The 21,413-nt window shown below is 39.1% G+C and overlaps 1 protein-coding gene across 1 annotated transcript in view; it reads right to left on the bottom strand.

Annotated features, from left to right (window-relative positions):
• The window catches only part of MTO1 (mitochondrial tRNA translation optimization 1), a 32,589-nt gene extending 15,568 nt beyond the window's left edge, over positions 1–17,021 (bottom strand). Inside the window, exons 1-9 of the mRNA XM_025444471.3 lie at positions 16,674–17,021; positions 12,408–12,607; positions 12,210–12,327; positions 5,245–5,534; positions 3,611–3,723; positions 3,333–3,523; positions 2,758–2,888; positions 1,191–1,395; positions 939–1,110 (exon numbers count right to left, since the gene is read on the bottom strand). Of these exons, the coding sequence (XP_025300256.1) occupies positions 939–1,110; positions 1,191–1,395; positions 2,758–2,888; positions 3,333–3,523; positions 3,611–3,723; positions 5,245–5,534; positions 12,210–12,327; positions 12,408–12,607; positions 16,674–16,890 (1,637 nt within the window). The 5' untranslated portion in view covers positions 16,891–17,021. The remainder of the gene's footprint in view (positions 1–938; positions 1,111–1,190; positions 1,396–2,757; positions 2,889–3,332; positions 3,524–3,610; positions 3,724–5,244; positions 5,535–12,209; positions 12,328–12,407; positions 12,608–16,673) is intronic.
• Positions 17,022–21,413: the final 4,392 nt, after the last annotated feature.

The raw sequence follows: 21,413 nt of genomic DNA, 5'->3' as shown, positions 1-21,413 counted from the left end.
CACAGAGGCAGAGACATAGGCAGAGGCAGGCTCCTCTTGGGGAGTCTGCTGGGGGACTCAGTCCTAGGACCTCAGGATCATGACCTGAACCAAAGGCAGATGCTCAAACACAGAGCTACCAGGGTGCCCCTAAGTTACAATGATTTTAGATTTATGCCTTCTGGGCACATCCCGACCCAAATTAGTTTACATTTTTTAAATGCGGAAAAATGAGTGCTGAAATATGCAGATTTTGAGCCATGCAAAGTCCTTAAGAATACATCTATGAAGCAAAAGCTCTATATTAATGTCCTTTAGGTTCAGAGTCCATATAACCAGAATAATAAAAACAAGGACAAAAAATCTAACATATAGCAAGGAACTCTTCATGGAAGTCCATAAAATTTAACATAGTCTGCTTAACCAAAGAGGTTTTTGGGGCACTTAGGTGGCTCAGTTGGTTGGGTGTCCCACTCTTTGTTTCAGCTCAGGTCATGATCTCAGGGTTGTTACACTGAGCCCTGCATTGGCTTCATGCTCAGCAGAGTCTGCTTCAGATTCTCTCCCTCTGCCCCTCATATGTGGGCACATTCTCTCTTTCTAAAATAATTAATTTTAAAAAAGAGGTTTCCAACTACTCCATACTTATAACAGAAGGCAGATTAACAGTATTTCTTGGTTTGACCCTCTAAATCTTAAGAAAGCTAGAAGAACTCAATGGGAGCCACAGAAATATTATATAAAAGATAAAGATAATTTAGAATCATATGTATATTTAATACTGAATAAGGAAATGGGTTGTATCTAAAGGATTTTGAAAAGAAGCCAAAAGTAAGCTAAATTCATTTAAAATACGGAATCCAAAAAATAAATTAAAAAAGTAATCCACAGGTAATGTCTCTCTGAAACAATCTCACTTTTTGTAAAAAGTGAGAAAAGTCTATATTAAAAGTGCATACCTGAGTGGCAGACTTTTAACAATACTTATAGAAGCCTCTGGAATTAACTTTTTCCATTTAGAACTTGAAAACTCAATGGATTTTAGCACAGAAATGCCTTCTTCCAAAGAAGACTTCATCCAAGAAGCTCTTTCATATCGTTGTTGGGATACACATCCAACTTCCTTATACCCTAGAAGAGGGGAGGAAAAAGAATATAATGAGAGAGGTTTTAAAGAGAAAACCTGGTTGCAAGACTCAGTGAAGAGTTACCTCGGAATGTGAGCCTGCTGTCGGCATTATCAGGGCGCAGTGACAAACGGAACTCTGCTCGGCTTGTAAACATGCGGTATGGTTCGTTGGTACCCAGTGTGGTGAGGTCATCAATCAAGACTCCTATGTAGCCTTCTGTTCGGCTGACAACAAAAGGAGGCTTGTGTTTGACCCGAAGACTTGCATTGATTCCAGCTATCACACCCTACAAGAGGACTGAAATGTTTAAAAGGCCATTATGAACAGAACAAAGAGCTACTCTAGTTAGAACACTACCTGGAAGAAACAGCATCAGGTAGTAAGAAAGCACACACTGCCCAGAAGAGTGAGAATAGACAGAAAATGTGGTACTTCTTCAAAAACAGAATACAGGTAATGTACCACTTTAGAAGGTTATGTTTCATTGTTTTCAAAAGTATTTAACGTTCCTGATAAGCCTTAGGTGGGCTAATATATTTGTAAAAATCCACTCATAAAACCCTTCTAGCCTTTTGCCACTTTTAAGTAAAAATAACATAACTTCTCACTTAAGAGGAATATGATAACTTGCAACAAAGTAATGTTGAAAGAACTTAATTTTCTTTTTCAAAAACTCTCAGGGATGTCTGGCTGGTTCAGCCAGTAAAGCATGTGACTTTTGATCTCGGGGTTGTTAAGTTTGAGCTCCAGGTTGGGTATAGAGATATTTGAAAATAAAATCTTTATGAAAGTATGTATTTATTTATTTTTATCTTCTTAAAGATTTTATTTATTCAGGAGACACAGAGAGAGGGAGAGAGGCAGAGACACAGGCAAAGGGAGAAGCAGGCTCCATGCAGGGAGCCTGATATAGGACTCGATCCCAGGTCTCCAGGATCACACCCTGGGCTGAAGGTGGCACTAAACCGCTGGGCCATCCAGGCTGCCCTATTTATTTATTTTTAAAGATTTATTTATTTATGCATGAGAGACAGAGAGAAAGAGAGAGAGACAGACATATAGGCAGGGGGAGATGCAGGATCCCCATAGGGAGCCCGATGCAGGCCTTGATCCCAGATCCCAGGATCATGCCCTGAGCCGAAGGCAGATGCTCAACCGCTGAGCCACCCAGGTGTCCCTAAAAATAAAATCTTTTTTAAAATTTCAAATGCAATAAATCTAATCAAATATGGTATCAGACCTAGGAGCTCAGAAGAGAGAATTAAAACCACAAGTGTTTGGCACAGCATAAGGTATACAGTCAATGATACTGTAATAGGGATATGACAGGACAGATGGTAGCTACACTTGTAGTGAACACAGCATAATGTATAAACTTGTCAAATCACTCGGTTGTATACCTGAAACTATTATAACATTGTGTGTCAACTGAACACAAATAAAACAAAATATAACCACAACAAAACCCACAAGTTTTTAAAAATTCTATTGTATATAGTAGCCACCCATGAAACAGAAATAAGTCTTCTATTACAATTTATGAGTTGTATATCTAAGATCTATATAGTTATCACAACAGAAATTAAGAGAAGGAACACCAGTGAAACAGTCTTTTTTTGTTTATAGTAACATTTGAACAACCTCTTACTTGAGCTGCAGCTTCCTCATAACCAGTAGTGCCATTTATCTGGCCAGCAAAGAAGAGCCGTTGCACCAAATGAGTCTCAAGAGAAGGAGTGATCTGACGGGGGTCTAAGTAATCATACTGAACACCATATCCTGACCAAAGAAGAAAAAATACAAAGTAAGTAAAAACAGAGCTGGATTTGTCTCAAAGTAGAGATGCAAACATTATCATTAAATGCTCTTGAAAAACAGGGCCACCTGAATGGCTCATTCGGTTAAGTGTCTGCCTTCAGCTCAGGTCAATGATCCCAGAGTCCTGGGATAGAGCCCCACATCATTGGGTACCCTGCTCAGCGGGGAGCCTGTTGCTTGCTCTCCCTCTGCCTGCTGCTCCCCCGCTTGTACGTACTCTCTCTCTGTCAAATAAGTAAATAAAATCTTTTAAAAAATGCTCTTGACAAAGAATATATCTAAATACATGGATGTTGGGCTTTGTCTTCTGAGGCTCTAAGGCAACTATGACTGTAGCTAAGACCTCCTCACTACCTGCTAAAGCAATGCTGAGCCAAATGGAGGGGCAGCTATGATTCTCTTTACCTGGTTGAATCATTTTAGCTTTCTCCAAGCCTTTGATGCATGTAATCATTTTCTCTTGTAATTCAGCTGGCAGTGTCACAGATAACCCTTGAGGGTAGATGAGCTCAGAATCCATTCCTTCAGGTTCCAACCAAACCTGATGTAGACGGTTTGGAAAACGCAAAACCTTTGATTCAATGGATGGACAGTACCTAGAATAGGACAATGAAATTTTAAAATTTAATGAAGCAAACAAAAGAGGGTTGACATCATTCTTTAATGTGATGTTTTGTCCTTACCGGGGTCCTCTTGTAGTTTCCTTAATATGACTATTAAGGTGAAGGTTCTCAAGGACAATCTCATCCACTCTAGGGTTCGTGTGAGTCAAGTAACACGGCAGCTGATCTTCTGGCTAAAATATAGGATTATTTATAACAATGTTTGCTTCTTTACTAGTTTATCTTTTACTCATATAAATTACACACATGACATACACGTACTTTATAAACATTAAACCCATGCATAATGCTGAGTACTAATGAAATATTCTTGCCAAAAGCAACCCAAAAGATGAACCTAAATTCAAACAAGCCTACCAGTTTGCAGAAAATATGGAAAATGGAAGAACATATTTAAGGCTCCAGAAGGATAAAATCAGAGAAATTTAGACTGTGGGAAATTCTAGAGAACAGATTACTCAGTTTCTTCCACATATAAATGTCAAAAAAAAAAAAAAGGAGAGGAACTGTTATTATGAGGCAAGTCATCCAACTCAATGTGTAGTCCTTATTTGGTCCTCATTTTCTGGGCATGATCATGCTATTGTGGTTGGTTTTTACAAAGTTCTTATCTGTTAAGGACATATATCAAAGTATTTGTAAGTGAAATGATGTGATATTTGGGACTGTAGCTTAAAACTTCCCAAAAAGAAAGTGTTAAAGAAAAATGAAACAAGAATGGCAAAAAATATTACTTATTGAAGCTGGGTGAGACAGATTCATTTTGCTATTTTTTTCTACTGTCCATAAACTTGAAATTTTATAATAGGCAGTTTACAAATAAACACATTAAGAAAGTAGCATCACAATTTACATTTTACCAATGCAAACATATAACCTGTTCAAGACAGCAGAATATTTGGGGCCACTTATCAGGATAACACTCATCAGAAACTAGGACCATTGGTTATCAATCCTCAATTCTAAACATACAATATACCTTTTAAAAATAATTTTATAATTTTTATATAATTTCTTATAATTCCAAAGGTAGGCAAAAGTATCCTGTATTTTTCAAAAATACCAGTATCACGAAAGATATCCATATCTGACTATGAACTATATTTATACTAGATAATAGCACTGTATCAATGTTAAATTCCCCAAATTTCATTATTGCAATGAGGTTATATAAGAGCATGTCTTTGTGCTTAGCTGAAATCCATGTTCAAATATTTAGAAATAAAGGGTCATGATCTCTGCAACTTACTCTCAAATATTCTGAAAAAAGAAAACAGTAAGAATGTCTATACTACTGTTTTATAGATTAAATATCATATAGCTATATATTTCTACATAGATAATACAGTAAAATATTAACAATGGGTAAATTTCAATGGTTTATAGAAGTTTGTTTTATGGTCTTGCAATGTTTATGTAAGTCGCAAATTGTTTCAAAAAAGTTTAAAAGGGCAAAATTATTGAAGTAATGAAACTTAAGAACTTATGGGGAAACACCCAATTATCTAAATTAGCTAATCCTTTTAAAAATCACTTTTTTGCACCCTAAGTAATAGTGATGTAAGGTGAATTGTGAAGGAAGGAAGGAAGGGAAGAAAAGAGAAAGAAGGGAAAAAAAGAAGGACAGAGGGGCTATATCCTGCTGTGAATAACCACTGTCAGCTGTAAGGTTAGGTTTTTGTAAATTATCTTACCTTAATCCACACTGTCTCACTGACAAAACTGAATGGTATGGATGGATTATCTGGTGTCTGTTTGTTTAGAATGCTAAAATTAACTGACTCTTTGGCAATTCGGGGTGGAGTCCCAGTCTTCAATCTTCCCACCACAAACCCCAACTTCTCCAGAGTCTGAGCCAACCCTACAGAAGGCTGATCCCCTAAACGTCCTGCTGGATGCATCTCTAATCCAATTACAATCACACCTCTCAGGAACGTCCCGGTAGTCAGAACCACACTCTCTGCATGTACTGTGCTTCCATCCGCTAAAGGATAAGAAAGAGCAAAAAATGTGTCCTGTTAACATGGATCAAATTGAAATGTTACTATTTTACATTAGAACTATAGAGAAACTGTCTTTAGAAGCTTGAGAAAAATAATTTTAAATGAGTAAGAAAGCTATATGTTATTAATACCAAGAATCCAAGACAGCTGTGAGAACATAGTAACATCTAAGAACTAATTCACATGTTCCTAAAGCCATGTCAGTACTGAAAAGTTAGTCTCAGTTAATTTTTAAAATTAATTTTAGACTCCTGGTTAAATATGAGAGACTACCTCACATGATTTCTTCTCCCTCCTGAAATAAAGGCGCAAAAAAGGTATAAACCCAAAAGGACAAGTAATGGGAAAGAACTTGCCAAAAGATGAGAACTTTCAAAATATTTTCAGACAGAAAGCAGATGGAAGAACAATAACTGATTTCACAGATGGGAAAAGGATATAACTCAAGAATCTGAGGAAAACATACTAATAAGAATGAAATCTCTCTCTCTGTCATGAATAAATTAATAAAATCTTAAAAACAAAGGGGGGTGGCCAGCCTCGGTGGCCCAGAGGTTTGGCGCTGCCTCAGCCCAGGGTGTGATCCTGGAGACCTGGGCTGGAGTCCCACGTCAGGGTCCCTGCACGGAGCCTGCTTCTCCCTCTGCCTGTCTCCCTCTCTGTCATTAATAAATAAAATCTTAAAAAAAAAAAAAAAAGAATGAAATAATTTGCCCTGCACAGCTCACAAACTGGAGAACCAAGAATGAGAACTGAGGGATGTAATAATGAAGGCTGGAACTGAAATGAGAGAAATGGTTAAATCTATATATAAAGGTTTTGTGTGGAGAAAGACACAGACATGGCCAACAAGTGCATGAGAAAATGCTTCACATGACTTGCCATCAGGGAAATATAAATCAAAACCACAATGAGATACCACCTCACACCAGTGAGAATGGGGAAAATTAACAAGACAGGAAACAACAAATGTTGGAGAGGATGTGGAGAAAGGGGAACCCTCTTGCACTGTTGGTGGGAATGTGAACTGTTGCAGCCACTCTGGAAAACTGTGTGGAGGTTCCTCAAAGAGTTAAAAATAGACCTGCCCTACGACCCAGCAATTGCACTGCTGGGGATTTACCCCAAAGATACAGATGTAGTGAAATGGCAGGACACCTGCACCCCAATGTTTATAGCAGCAATGTCCACAATATCCAAACTGTGGAAGGAGCCTCGGTATCCATCCAAAGATGAATGGCGGGCAGCCCCGGTGGCGCAGCGGTTTAGCGCCGCCTGCGGCCCAGGGCGTGATCCTGGAGACCCTGGATCGAGTCCCACGTCGGGCTCTCTGTATGATGCCTGCTTCTCCCTCTGCCTGTGTCTCTGCCTCTCTCTGTCTCTATGAATAAATAAATAAAATCTTTAAAAAAAAAAAAAAACAAAGATGAATGGATAAAGAAGCTGTGGTCTATGTATACAATGGAATATTCCTCAGCCATTAGAAACGACAAATACCCACCATTTGCTTTGATGTGGATGGAACTGGAGGGTATTATGCTGAGTGAAGTAAGTCAATCGGAGAAGGACAAACATTATATGGTCTCATTTATTAGGGGAATATAAAAAATAGCGAAAGGGAATAAAGGGGAAATGAGAGAAAATAAGTGGGAAATATCAGTGAGGGTGACAGAACATGAGAGACTCCTAACTCTGGAAAACAAACATGGGGTAGTAGAAAGGGAGGTGGGCGGGGGATTGAGGTGACTGGGTGACGGGCACTGAGGGGGCACTTGACGGGATGTTGGCAAATCGAATTCAAGAAAAAAATAAATAGGGATCCCTGGGTGGCTCAACAGTTTAGCACCTGCGTTCGGCCCAGGGCATGATCCTGGAGACCTGGGATCGAGTCCCGCATCGGGCTTTCTGCATGGAGCCTGCTTCTCCCTCTGCCTGTGTCTCTGCTTCTCTCTCTCTCTCTCTCTCTCTCTCTCTGTCTCTCATGAATAGGTGAATAAAAGTCTTTAAAAAAAATTCTAATTAAAAAAAAAAAAAGAAAAAAATAAATACAAAAAATTAAAAAAAAAAATAAAAGGTTTTGTGTGTAGACAGCCCTTTATAGGAAAATGTTAGATTTATTCTTTGGATAAGAGAGGGAGTTACCAGTTAGTCAGACAGAGTTTCAGTTTAGGATGATGAAGTAGTTCTAGAAATGGGTTGTGATAACAGCTGCACAATATTGTGTGTACTTACTAATACTGAATTGTACACTTAAAAATAGCAAAAAAAGTTAATTTTATGTTATGTACATTTTACCATAATAAAAAATTGTATTCTTGTGCCTGTAAAATATAGAAAAGGTCTAAAATAGTATTTAGAGTTACCAAATTAGAAAAAAAATAAAGTTACCAAATTAAGTAACAAGTATAAACAAGCTAAACATATAAAGGTCTGCACTAATAAAAACAATAATCATTAAATCTGGAGAAGAAAGGAAGAAGGGGAGAGAAAAGGAAATGAAAATAAAACTAATAACTATTCCGAGAGGAAAGTCAGTAAGCACTGACAGAAGAAAGAGAAGCTTAAGCATATTATATGAAATCATAGTTACTAAAATAATCATTAGAACAAAAACACAATCCTTTTTAAAAAAGAAATAGCTCCCAAAAGCAAAGACACAGATTAAGTGGTTAAAAAAACAAAGTACAGAACAGTGTGGATAAGATACTATTGCTATCTGATAAAATATATACATTTTGGGATGCCTGGGTGGCTCAGTGGTTGAGCGTCTACCTTCGGCTCAGGGCGTGATCCCAGAGTCCGGGGATCCAGGCCTGCATCAGGCTCCCTACATGGAGCCTGCTTCTCCCTCTGCCTATGTTTCTGCATCTCTCCGCGTCCCCCTCCCGCCCCCACTCTCTCTCTATAAATATATATATATTTATATCCATACGCACTGAGATACACACACACACACACACACACACACACAGATGGAGACTACACAAGAAACTAGAAGTGCTCCTGAGGGGAAAAACTGGTTGGCTGGGGAACAAGATGAGAAAGAGTCCATCTTTTCACTCTACATTCTTTTGTCCCCTTTAGGAACTGTTTACTATGTATATATATTCCCCACTTAAAAAAATTAATAAATCTATAATAAAAATTACTCTTAAAACAAGGGAATTAGGTCAAGATCTGTACTTTAAGTGATGACATTCTCTAGACACTTGAGGAAGGCCATGTACATGAAAGCAAGCAGCCAAAGAAACAGAATAAAGAATCTGAAGAAAACAACACAGATCAAAGGAAACTTCAAAAACCAATATAATCCTTATATGGATTAAACAAGATATTAAATTCAGAAACCAAAACAAGATGCTAAAAAAAAAATCAGAAAAAAGGACACCATTTATAAATGAAAATATGATAAAATTTTAAAATTCATTACAAGGATTTAGACAATAAATTTAAGGAAGTTTTCAAAGAAAGTATGTCAAAATGACAAAAAAATAAAACTAGAAGCATCCCAGAAGACCAATTCAGAAAGGGATAGGAGTTACAAGAAACAAGCATGGAAAAATAATAGAAGAAAACATACAGATCAAGGACAGATTTCCAGATTAAAAGGGAACACTTAGTATCTCACCATAATGAATGAACAAAGAGCAGACTAAGGGACACTACTTTAAAATTTCAGAACACCAAAGACAAATACAAGATCCCAGAAACTTGGGGATCCCTGAGTGGCTCAGCAGTTTAGTGCCTGCCTTTAGCCTGGGGCATGATCCTGGAATCCTGGGATGGAGTCCCATGTTGGGCTCCCCACAGGGAGCCTGGTTCTCCCTCTGCCTGTGTTTCTGCCTCTCTCTCTCTCTCTCTCTCTCTCTGTGTCTCTCATGAATAAATAAATAAAATCTTTAAAAAAAAAAAACCAAACAAATCCCAGAAACTTTTAGAAAGGAAAAAAACCTTCCACATACAAAAAAATATAAATATGTATTATGCTTTTTTATTATTATTGTTTTTGTTTATTTTTATTTATTTTTAAGGATTTTATTTATTTATTCATGAGAGACACAGGCAGAGGGAGAAGCAGGTTCCATGCAGGGAGCCGGACATGGGACTTGATCCCGGGTCTCCAGGATCACACCCTGGGCTGAAGGCAGCTAAACTGCTGAGCCACCCGGGCTGCCCTTGCTTTTTAGTAGGCTCCACACCCAGCAAAGAGTCCAATGTGGGGCTTGAACTCACAACACTGAAATCAAGATCTAAGCTAAGATCAAGAGTCAGACACTTACCTGAGAGCCACCCAGGCACCCCAAGTTTTTTTTTTAGATTTTCATTATTTTTTCTTCTAGTCCATACTGAATTTAAAAAATTTTTATTTAAATTTTAGTTAACATACAGTGCAATATTGGTTTCAGAAGTACAATTCACTAATATATCACTTGCATACACACCCCACAGTGCTCATTACAAGTGCCCTCTCACAGAAAGAGAGAGAGAGAGAGAGAGAGAGAGGCAAACATTAACCCAAGCAAAGAGGTATATGAAAGCAAACAAACATAACACACTACTCGGATCTGTTCATTACTACAGATCCAAGTAGTGAACAATATTCAAACATAATAATATAAATACTATCACCAAAATTTATAATATAATTACATTAGAAGGATAAGGGGAAGAAAGTAGTGGATTAAAGAGAGCTACTATAAGTTAATAGATAACATCTAATACTGATAATTTAGGGAGTACAAAAAAAAGCATATTATTTAGAAATTTATTAGTGCAGACCTTTATACGTTTAGCTTGCTTCTGTTAATTTGGTAACTTTATTTTTATTTATTTATTTTTTTAATTTGGTAACTTTAAATGCTATTTTAGACCTTTTCTATATTTTATAGGTACAAGAATACAATGTTTTATTGTTATGTAAAATATACATAACATAAAATTAACTTTTTTTTTTTTTGCCATTTTTAGGTGTACAATTCAGTATCATTACGTACATTCACAATATTGTGCAGCTGTTACCACAACCCATTTCTAGAACTACTTTTATCATCCTAAACCGAAAGTCAGAAATATGTAAGTACATATCAGAAGTGAAACTGAAGTGGTTAGGTCCGTAAAGACAGATAATTGTTTTTTCATATGACTTTATTTATTTATTCTTAAAAGATTTTAGTTATTTTATTCATAAGAGACACAGGAAGAAGCAGAGACACAGGCAGAAGGAAGAGAAACAGGCTCTTTGTAGGAGCCCAACGTGGGACTCGATCCTGGAACTCCAGGATCATGCCCTTAGCCAAAGGCAGACGCCCAACCACTGAGCCACCCAGGCATCCCTCATATGAACTTTTCAATTCTATTTGATTTTTGTAAATATTATGTGCATTTTTTTTTTTTTTAGATTTTATTTATTTATTTGAGAGAGAGAGAGAGCATGAGAGAGCACAAGCAGTAGAGAGAGAAAACTCCCACTGAGCAGGATTCCAGAACCCTGGGATCATGAACTCAGTCAAAGGCAGCCGCTTAACCGAATGAGCCACCCAGGTGCCCCTGCAGGTATTATTTTGATTCAAAAATTAATTCATGGGGCACCTGGTGGCTCAGCTGGTTAAGCATCTGACTCTTGATTCCAGCTCAGGTCATGATCTCAGAGTTGTAAGACTGGGCTCTGTACTGGGTGTAGAACCTGCTTAAGATTCTCTTTCTTCCTCTCCCTCTGCTCTTCTTCCTGCTCTAAAAAAATTAATTTGTAACTCTTAAAAAAAAAATATATATATATATATATATATTTATATAAAACATTGTAGGGATCCCTGGGTGGCGCAGCGGTTTGGCGCCTGCCTTTGGCCCAGGGCACGATCCTGGAGACTCGGGATCGAATCCCACATCGGGCTCCCAGTGCATGGAGTCTGATTCTCCCTCCGCCTGTGTCTCTGCCTCTCTCTCTCTCTCTCTCTCTCTGTGACTATCATGAATAAAAAATTAAAAAAATAAAAATAAAAAAATTAAAAATAAAACATTGTAAAATACAAATTAAAAAACTTAAAAGTCAGGAGAAGGAAAAATAAAAATTACAACAGAAGGACCAGGAGATGCATGGAGCCTGCTTCTCCCTCTGCCTGTGTCTCTGCGCCTCTCTCTCTCTCTCTGTGTAACTATCATAAATAAAAATAAAAATTAAAAAAAAAAAAAAAAAGAAGGACCAGGAGAAAAACACATTTATGTAGGCTATAAAGTATTACACTAAGATAGTATAAATGAGCCTAGAATTTGACTGTTGTTTTTTTTTTTAAAGATTTTATTTATTTATTCATGAGAGACACACAGAGAGAGAGAGGCAGAGACACAGGCAGAGAGAGAAGCAGGCTCCATGCAGGGAGCCTGATGTGCGACTTGATCCTGGGACTCCAAGATCATGCCCTGGGGCGAAGGCAGGCGCTAAACTGCCAAGTCACCCAGGGGTCCCCTTGACTGAACTTCATGACACTCAAGATGAAAGGAAGAACATGATTTTTTAATGTAGTCTTCCTCTTCTATGAAGAGACAGCACAACAATTTCCTAAAATAAGCAAAACATCTTCACGTTCTGTCTAAAATTAATTTTTCACAGAGTCTGACACTGTTATTATATCTATAATAAGTACATAATAAGTACACACCTAAAACCACACCACTGACACGACATTTCCCAGTATGCTCAGGCTCTGGTTCTGTAAGAATAAGATCTTCTACAGCTCCCTCCTGAACAGTAAGCAGCGGTGTATTTAGAATTTCTTTCTGTCAAAAGAGAACACAAGTTGAAACATAAAATTAAAATAATCACTACAGTCCCTCCTGTTTTCATGTCCCATCCTTACCTGCATGTTCCGCTTATAGAGTTTCCTATCAATTTGAGCTCTCAGACCCCAAACAGCTGGTCCCTTACGCCGGTTTAATACTTTGTAATGTACACCAGACTGGTCACAGATTCGAGAACACAGGCCATCCAAGGCATCAACTTCCCTCATTAAATGCCCCTTGCCAATGCCACCAAAGGAAGGATTACAGGACATCTGACCTAAACAGAACAGACATCAAATGAATAGATGAGCACCCTGCACATAGTGAGTGTTTAATAGGGAAATGTCTGTACAACGGACTAGAATCATCTCATACAATAAGAAAACTTGAAACAAATGCTAGAGAGAAAATTAGAAAATCTCAACGAGATACAGGAGTCACTCAGGGCATCCTGGATAACAAACCACTGACTGTAGTTTCTTTTGAATCTTTTCCTTGACGCATATTTTTACTGGTTCATTAGGTTGTCTTTTCCTTTAATATGTGATTTTGAAATTCTTACTTTATGAAACCTTCCCAAATCCAGATACTTTTAAGAAGTCCAATTTGCATTCCTAGTTTCTAATTCAACATATTATTTCACATACAAATGTTAAGCTATTTCTTCTTTAATGATTTGAGAGATAGAGAGGACATGTGAGCAGGGGGAAGGCCAGAGGAAGAGAATCTTCAAGCAGATTCCTCATTGAGCATGGAACCCCACGTGGGGCTTGATCCCATGACCCAATATATCATGACCTGAGCTGAAACCAAGAGTCAGACACTTAACTGACTGAGACATTCAGGGGCCTAATTTTAAGCTATTTTATTAAAGAATAAAAGAGAATAGTATAATGAATTCCCAGTTATAGACTCGGGTCCAATCTTACATATTTTATAGCTCTACATGCTTCCCTCTCTTTCAGACATTGTATCAACCAGGCCTTTTTTGTTTAGGGGAAAAAAAAAACCCCACCACAATAACTTAAACACACTTGAAATACCTGAATTGTTACTTAGCAATCAAAATGGAAAAACTAGAAATGTGAAATGACATCACCAAGTATAATTTTTTCTATTATTCTGTATGACTCTTAAGTAATCCTTTTCCAGCCTTTAGAGAAGATAGATTTCAGATACTTAAAAAAAAAAAAAAAAAAAAGGTCTTTATTCATGAGAGACACAGAGAGAGAGGTAGAGCCACAGGCAGAGGCAGAAGCAGGCTCCTTGCAGGGACCTGATGCAGGACTCAATCCCAGGACCCCAGGATCACGACCTGAGCCAAACACAGATACTCAACCGCTGAGCCACCCAAGTGCCCCTCAGATACTTTTAGTTTAGAGCTCATAACTCAGTGATTTGCTGGTCATATTTTGCTTGGTATACATGAAGCTTTTGTTAAAAACAAACAAAACAATGAAGCTCACCACTGTTCCCATTATTCCATGTTGTTTTACATCCACCTAGCTTTACACGTTTAAATTGTGTCTAACTTCTAGAGTATCTAAAGTTTCAATCCCTGTCTTAAAATATTGATACTCATAAAAATGACTGAGTTTTTAAAAAGATTTATTTATTTGAAAGAGAGAGAGAGGAGGCGGCAGAGGGGCAGGGACAGGGACAATGCACTGATCCTGGAGGCCAAGGCGGGGGTATGGGCTCAACCTCACCACCAGGAGACTGTGATGTGAGCCAAAACCACCACAAGTTAGATGCCAACCAAGCCACCCAGGTGCCCCAAAATGACTTAGTTTTTAACTCCCATTATAAATCAGTTAATGTTTCAAAAATCTCTAATCCCACTAATTCCTGACATTTTTCTCAAACTTTCATTCCCAGAGATGAGTCTCTTTATACATTGGTGAGGGGAAAAAAACAAATACTGCAATTCTACCACTTCCTTATATCTCTAAACAATTTTTAGGCCCTTTATTGAATTACTGTATATTATATACATATCTTAAAACTTATATTTGTGAAAGTCACATGCAAAGAAATCCTTGTTTTTTTAAATTGCTGAAAACCTTTTCTCAAGGAGATATATTTATCAATGTTGAGCCCTTCTCCTTATGGACATAAAAGTTGAACATGCCACTTTTCTTTTGCTTAGCCCTCAAGATCGTTCTCTACATAGAATTCCAGGAAACTAGCATTCATTTCCAATCATTTGGAGTTGGAATAAGAAAGTCATCTGTATTCTTAGGTAGACTACTAACGTCCCAAGTGTGGTACCAGTACTCGGGGCTGGTAATGGTAATAAAAATGTATAAATCCGTCCATTTTTCCTTCTACTGAAGAATTTAGGTTGCCTATGTACCATAGAAAAGCTTATGGTAAAACAACAGTTTAACAGCTGACCACTTAACAGATCAGGCACTGTTTAAGATGATTTGCATATTTTCCGGCTTAAACTTTACAGCAAACTGAAGTTAGTACTGTTACTTCTATTTTATAGAGAAAGAAACTAGGGGTTAAAGAAATTGTCCCTTGTCCAAAGTCACACAGCTAGAACTCAGTGAAACCTGGATTAAAATTCAGAATGTCTAACAATCTCTTCAATGATGAGCATTCTTCATAAAGTGCATAGGTAATGTGACACAGAATAAACAGGCACACAGGGCTTTTCTCTTTCATTGTGAAATGCAAAAGTAGTTGGCCAAAAAATATTATTTTCCAGGTTAGTAGAAAAAAAGGCTGGGGCACCTAGGTGGCTCAGTCTGTTAAGCATCTGCTTTTGGCTCAGGTCATGATTCCAGGGTCCTGGGATCAAGCCCCACATCAGGCTCCTGGCTTAGAGGGGAGTCTGCTTCTCTCTCCTCCTTCTCTCTGCTTGTGATCTCTATCTCTCTCTCAAATAGATAAATGAAATCTTAAAAAAAGGAGAAAAGACTTTCTGCCTCTAACTTTATTATTGGCAGATGATAATGATTAAATCACAAGACAATTCTTGCCTTTTGCATTCTTAGGTCAGTTGAACTTTCTCGGTCAAAGCTATCTTTCTTAGGCCAAGAAGAAATATTTAAGATACTTCACTATATTAAATTACCTTCCAAATGAGATTTTGATTTAAAAACAAAATTGTCCGGTTGCCTGGGTGGCTCAGCAGTTGAGCGTCTGCCTTCCGCCTAGGGCGTCATCCTAGAGCCCTAGGGCTCCCTGTGAGGAGCCTGCTTCTCCCTCTCTTGTCTCTGCCTTCTCTCTGTGTCTCTCATGAATAAATAAAATCTTTTAAAAAAATTGTCATCCACTAAGTTCATCTATAAGAGTTACTGTCTCTGAAATGCATTTATTTAAAAAGAAAACAGGTTGTATTGTGTTGGTAGAATAATATGAATATGGGTTTTGATAAGAATCTCTTTATCCCTTACAGACCTACATTACTTATATCGTCTTAGTTCAGTATTTTTTTCATTAGGTTTTTAAATTATTATTGAAAGGTAGTATCCACTCTCTATTTTTTTTAAGTGTAAATAACGCTGAAATGTAAAATAAACAAACTGTAATCTTTTGGGTAATCACATCACTCCCCTCTAAAAGAATCATGGTTAACAATATATATCTCTCTACAGTTATGATTTGAATGGTAATTTTTAAAAAGTACTTGAGTATCAAATATGTGATTTAGTCACAATTTTTGCAAAACAGTTACTATTTCTACTGTCGATGGTTAAGCGAGATGCAGGAGGAAATAAACAGGCGTGCATGATTTACAAAGATGATGTTTTAGCTAGCATCTATTATGGTGCCAGAGAGAGATCTTGCTTTAAATTATAGCCGTCCACTCATTGCCTATTAAGTGCGGAACAAAGCACTGTCGGTTCCTGAGCATAAAAATCAGGAAATAAACACCTGTAGAGATATAGAATGCAATAAAAAGTAGCACTGTTCTTCAAAAGAGCTTCACAAAATCTCGAGAGAACACAGCACTCTTTTAACAAATAATTCGTAACAGTTGTTAATTCACTTTTTCCCCAAAGCAACCAACTAGTAAAGCATAAATGACAACGAATAAGAAGCTATCAGCATGTATTCTTAGCTTCTTCCTTTCCCAAGGCACGGCCCCTAACTTCCCCAACTAATTACTTCTGTCAGCAGCAGCACAACCCACGGTCCACCGAATTGCCTAAACCAGGCAGGCCCACATGATCTGTGAAACTCAAATAAGGATAAAACCACAGGCACTAAGATTCTCACTAGCCTCGGGGGAGGGGAAAGGCTGCCCGCACCAGGTACTGGGAAGCGGTGAAGGGGCATATTGGCAGCTTGCGTCCTACGCCAAGCCCCAAGCTGCCCACACTCCTCACCGATCGTGTCCACGCGGTGGGTGAGCAGCAGGGTCCGGGAGCCGCACCGAGCAGCAGCGGCGGCTGCCTCGGTCCCGGCATGGCCTCCGCCAATGACTACCACGTCAAAGTTCGGAGCCGAGGGCGCCGCGCCGTCACCGATGAACCGGGCCAACGGAAGGTGTTTTTTGGTGAGGGAAGCCACGACCCAGAGACCACAACCTCGGACGGAAAACATGGCTGGAGAAAAGCAGAGTCTGACTCTGCATCTGACACGAGATGGGCGCAAAAACTTAGGGAACGAGGGAAAGGCTCCAGGGCACAGCCATCTTTGCTCTGACGTCACAGCGTAGCGGTCTACGTCCAGCGTCAGCGCTGATTGGGGCTTTGCCGGGAATTTACTGGAGAAGCGGGACTCCCAACTTTGCTTGTGGCCAAGCTGGTGTGAACCCTGTTTCAAGGTCTCGGTGGAGGCTTTTGATTTCTTATGGCTGTGGATTGGTGTTTTTTCTACTTGGTGATTTTCTGTCCTTTTCGGCAAGTGGCAGCCCTAATAGCCAGGTGGTCATCTACAAGCAACGATTTTGATCACTTTGCCTTAATAGATTCTTTGAATTTTCTGGTAAACTATCACCTGGATTTTTGTTTATGAAGACTAGCCTCTGAAAAAGAGGAGATTGGAAAGCAGTTAGAATATGTTTGTGGATGAAAGATTCATGATGAAAAAAAAAAAAAAAAAAAAGAAAGATTCATGATGGCTAATTAGGGGAATCAAATGGTTGGAGGTTAAATGTCCAGCCTTTGGAAATTGACGTTTTTAAAGCCTTCCATAGAGAGGAAACCTTTAACTGGTTAGTGAAACAACGCATGTACAGTTTTATTCTTCTGCTTATTAAAATCTATTAAATAGAAATAGAAAACTTTGAGGCTTAAAGAAGTCATATCTTCTTCAGCTCTCCTAATCCCCACCTCTGTAATCATTGTCATCATTTTGTTGCTAATGCCTCCTTGTTCAGTCTGCTTTTATTTTTTTAAGATTTACTTATTTGAGAGAGAGAGAATGTGCATGCATTGGGGGAAGGGAAAGAGGGAGAAGGTGAAAATCCTCAAGCAGACTCCCTGCTGAGTGTGGAGCTGCACCTGGGAGCTGGATCTCACAACTCTGAATTATGTATGATCTGAACCAAACCGAGAGCCCCATGCTCAAGGGCCTGAGCCACCCAAGCCACCCCAGGTTGCTTCTTTTTTTTAACAATGTATTTTTCACTCCATGCCATGTATATACGAATCTATCACATTTTAACCATAGTTTATTTAATCAACTCCCAAAAAATCCAACAGCATTTGGATTATTTCTCATTTTTTTTTAAATTTTTATTTATTTATGATAGTCACAGAGAGAGAGAGAGAGAGGCAGAGACACAGGCAGAGGGAGAAGCAGGCTCCATGCACCGGGAGCCCGACGCGGGACTCGATCCCGGGTCTCCAGGATCGCGCCCCGGGCCAAAGGCAGGCGCTAAACCACTGCGCCACCCAGGGATCCCTATTTCTCATTTTTTGATATTATCATCGCTCTTGTACATACATCTTTTTAAAATTTATGGGATTCTTGGAAATACTGGGTAAAAGGATTCTTCAATGCTTAAATTTTTGCTAATGGCTAACTTAGCCTTCTGAAAGCTTTGTGTCAGGTTGCATCAACAGTGTAAGACTATTTCATTATACTGTAATCAGGACTGGGTTTTAAATTAAGTTTAAAGTATAAAAGTCAAGAAGACGTACAATTTGTTTTTTTTAAGATTTTATTTATTTTTTTAGATTTTATTTTATTATTTACTCATGAGACACACACACACACAGAGGCAGAGACATAGGCAGAGGGAGAAGCAGGCTCCAAGTCTGATGTGGGACTCGATCCCGAGACTCCAGGATCACGCCCTGGGCCGAAGGCAGGCATTAAACTGCTGAGCCACCAGGGATCCCAAGATGTACAATTTGCATGTGAATTTCCCCCCTCTTCATAGCTATTTCTTGTTATACTTTCTTTACCTGTCTTCCAAGACATCAAGCTATTCTGGTTTTCATCCTATTTTCCTGGCTACTCCTTTTCAGTCATTTTTGTGGTTCCTCCTCCTTGAGCACTGTGCTCAAGCCCAACTACACACACACACACACACACACACACACACACAAACAATTCCCAAATCCCATCTTTAGGCCTCTATCTCCTGGGACCACTCCAAATATTAACTCTGTAGCAGTCTGGGTCCAATCAGGAGATAGAATAACTATATTGGAGTACCTGGCTGTCTGAGTTGGTATAGTATGCAATTCTTGATCTTGGGGTTGTGAGTTCATGCCCCATATTAGGGGCAGAGGTTACTTAAAAATAAACAAATATTTCACTCTAAGAAAAAGAACAAGTGTAATAAAAGAGTAACATATAAAGAAACTATATATGGTAACTTATGGCTGAGGGAGAGTACCTAAGTAAGAATAAATTCAAAAGGGGTTCAGATCTCAAATGCAGAAGGCTTTCAGAGAATATGGGCTACATAACATAGGGGGCTTGCAGAGAGAACAGCAGCTCTATGTGGACCTCCTGGGCCACAGGCAGGCTGCACACAAGACTTATAGAAGGATCAACTTCTTGGTGTGCAGACCTTCTGGCCCAGAGGCCAGGCAGGAATCTTGGTTTCCCTGTCTAGTAAGCTGTAGGTGGGTTATGGCTGAGCCAAGGTTGCAAGGTCCCAGAGGGATCACTTTCCAGGCTTATGGCTGGGGTAGGCTCTACCAGATGTTCTCATACCTACAAGCCTGACATTTTGCCTGCAACCCCCTTCTACTCCCTCCTCTATGTAGGAAATTGCCGGAAACCTCTCCCTCCTGCAATGTTCTCCTGCAACCTCTACTGAGAAAGGTTAACATAGTGAGCAATTTAAAAGAGAACTGTTTAAAGGAATTCTGTTGTTTCAGACAGCATATGTTGAAGGGTGAATTAAGTCCTGTCTGAGAAGCATTAAGCTGATAACTGACACAACATCTCAAACTTCACAAGCTCCAGCTCCACTTGCTGTTGTTTGAACAACTATGCATAGTCTCCCCTTAAGTCCTTTGTATTAACTTTTCCTTTGAATTTACTTATCCCGGAAATTCGTTTGCTTGAGAACAAGCCTGACTACACAATAGTCCTTCCATTTTACAAAAGAAAAATGCAGATTTCTCACATCACATTTCAAACTATGGATCATTGCCCTGGAATGATCACACACACACACACACACACAAAACCTTTGTAGCAAAGAGGATGTATCAAAATATTGGTTTTAGGAAGACCTTTTGAAAGAGTAATCAAGGTATTTTTGTCCATTGACAGATGACTGGATATCAAAATGTGGTATATACTAATAGTAGAGATAGCCAGTCTTAAAAAGGAAGGCAGACAGGGGCCTGGGTAGCTCAGTCCGTTGAGCGTCTGACTCTTGATTATGTCTCAGGTCATGATCCCAGACTCCTGGGATCCAGCCCCAAGATTGGCTGGGCACTTGGCAGGGAGTTGGCTTGAGGATTCTCTCTGTCCCTCTCCCTGTCCTTCTGCCCCCCAAGCCCCTGCTCTCTCTCAAATAAATGAATCCGAAAGAAAGAGAGAGAAAGGAAGGAAGGAAGGAAGGAAGGAAGGAAGGAAGGAAGGAAGGAAGGAAGGAAGGAGAAGAAAGAAAGAAAGAAAGAAAGAAAGAAAGAAAGAAAGAAAGAAAGAAAGAAAGAAAGAAAGAAAGAAAGAAAGAAAGAAAAGGCTGACATATGCTACAATATAGATAAACCTTGAGGATAGTATCTTAAGTGAAATAAGCCAGTCACAAAAGGACAAATATTACATCATTCCACTTACATGAGGTACCGGGAGTAGTCAAATTCACATAGACAGAGGGAGACTGGGTGGCTCAGTGTTTGGGGGTCTGCCTTCTGCTCAGGGGGTGATTCCAGTGTCCTGGGGTCCAGTCGTGCATCCGGCTCCCCATAGGGAGCCTGCTTCTCCCTCTGCCTATGTCTGCCTCCCTCTATGTGTCTCTCATGAATAGATAAATAAAATTTAAAAAAATAAAAATAAATAAAATGTTAAGTGCCGGGATCCCTGGGTGGCGCAGCGGTTTAGCGCCTGCCTTTGGCCCAGGGCGCGATCCTGGACACCCGGGATCGAGTCCCACGTCCGGCTCCTGGTGCATGGAGCCTGCTTCTCCCTCTGCTTCTCCCTCTGCCTATGTCTCTGCCTCTCTCTCTCTCTCTCTGTGACTCTCATAAGTAAATAAAAATTTTTAAAAAATAGATAAAAAAATAAAATAAAATGTGCCATTTTTCGATGGGCTTTGGAGAACCAATGGATACAACTCAACGGATAAGAATTTCTACACATTTTTTTTAAGATTTTATTTATTTATTCATGAGAGACACACAGAGAGAGGCAGACACAGGCAGAGGGAGAAGCAGGCTCCATGCCAGGAGCCTGACATGGGATTCGATCCCAGGTCTCCAGGATCACGCCCTGGGCCGAAGGCAGGCGTTCAACCGCTGAGCCACCCAGGGATCCCCGAATTTCTACACAATTTTAAACTGAATGTGCTTTAACAAGGTCAAGTAAAACGAAATATTTATTTCAATTGCACTCAGCCCTCATTTCATTCCCACCTTGTAGGAACTGAACATTTTCAATTTCATTAATTTAAAAAGTATCCCGGGCAGCCCCGGGTAGCTCAGCGGTTTAGC

Source organism: Canis lupus, chromosome 12 (assembly GCF_003254725.2).
Source record: "Canis lupus dingo isolate Sandy chromosome 12, ASM325472v2, whole genome shotgun sequence".
Taxonomy (NCBI): domain Eukaryota; kingdom Metazoa; phylum Chordata; class Mammalia; order Carnivora; family Canidae; genus Canis; species Canis lupus.
This window is presented reverse-complemented; position numbering and strand designations above follow the sequence as displayed.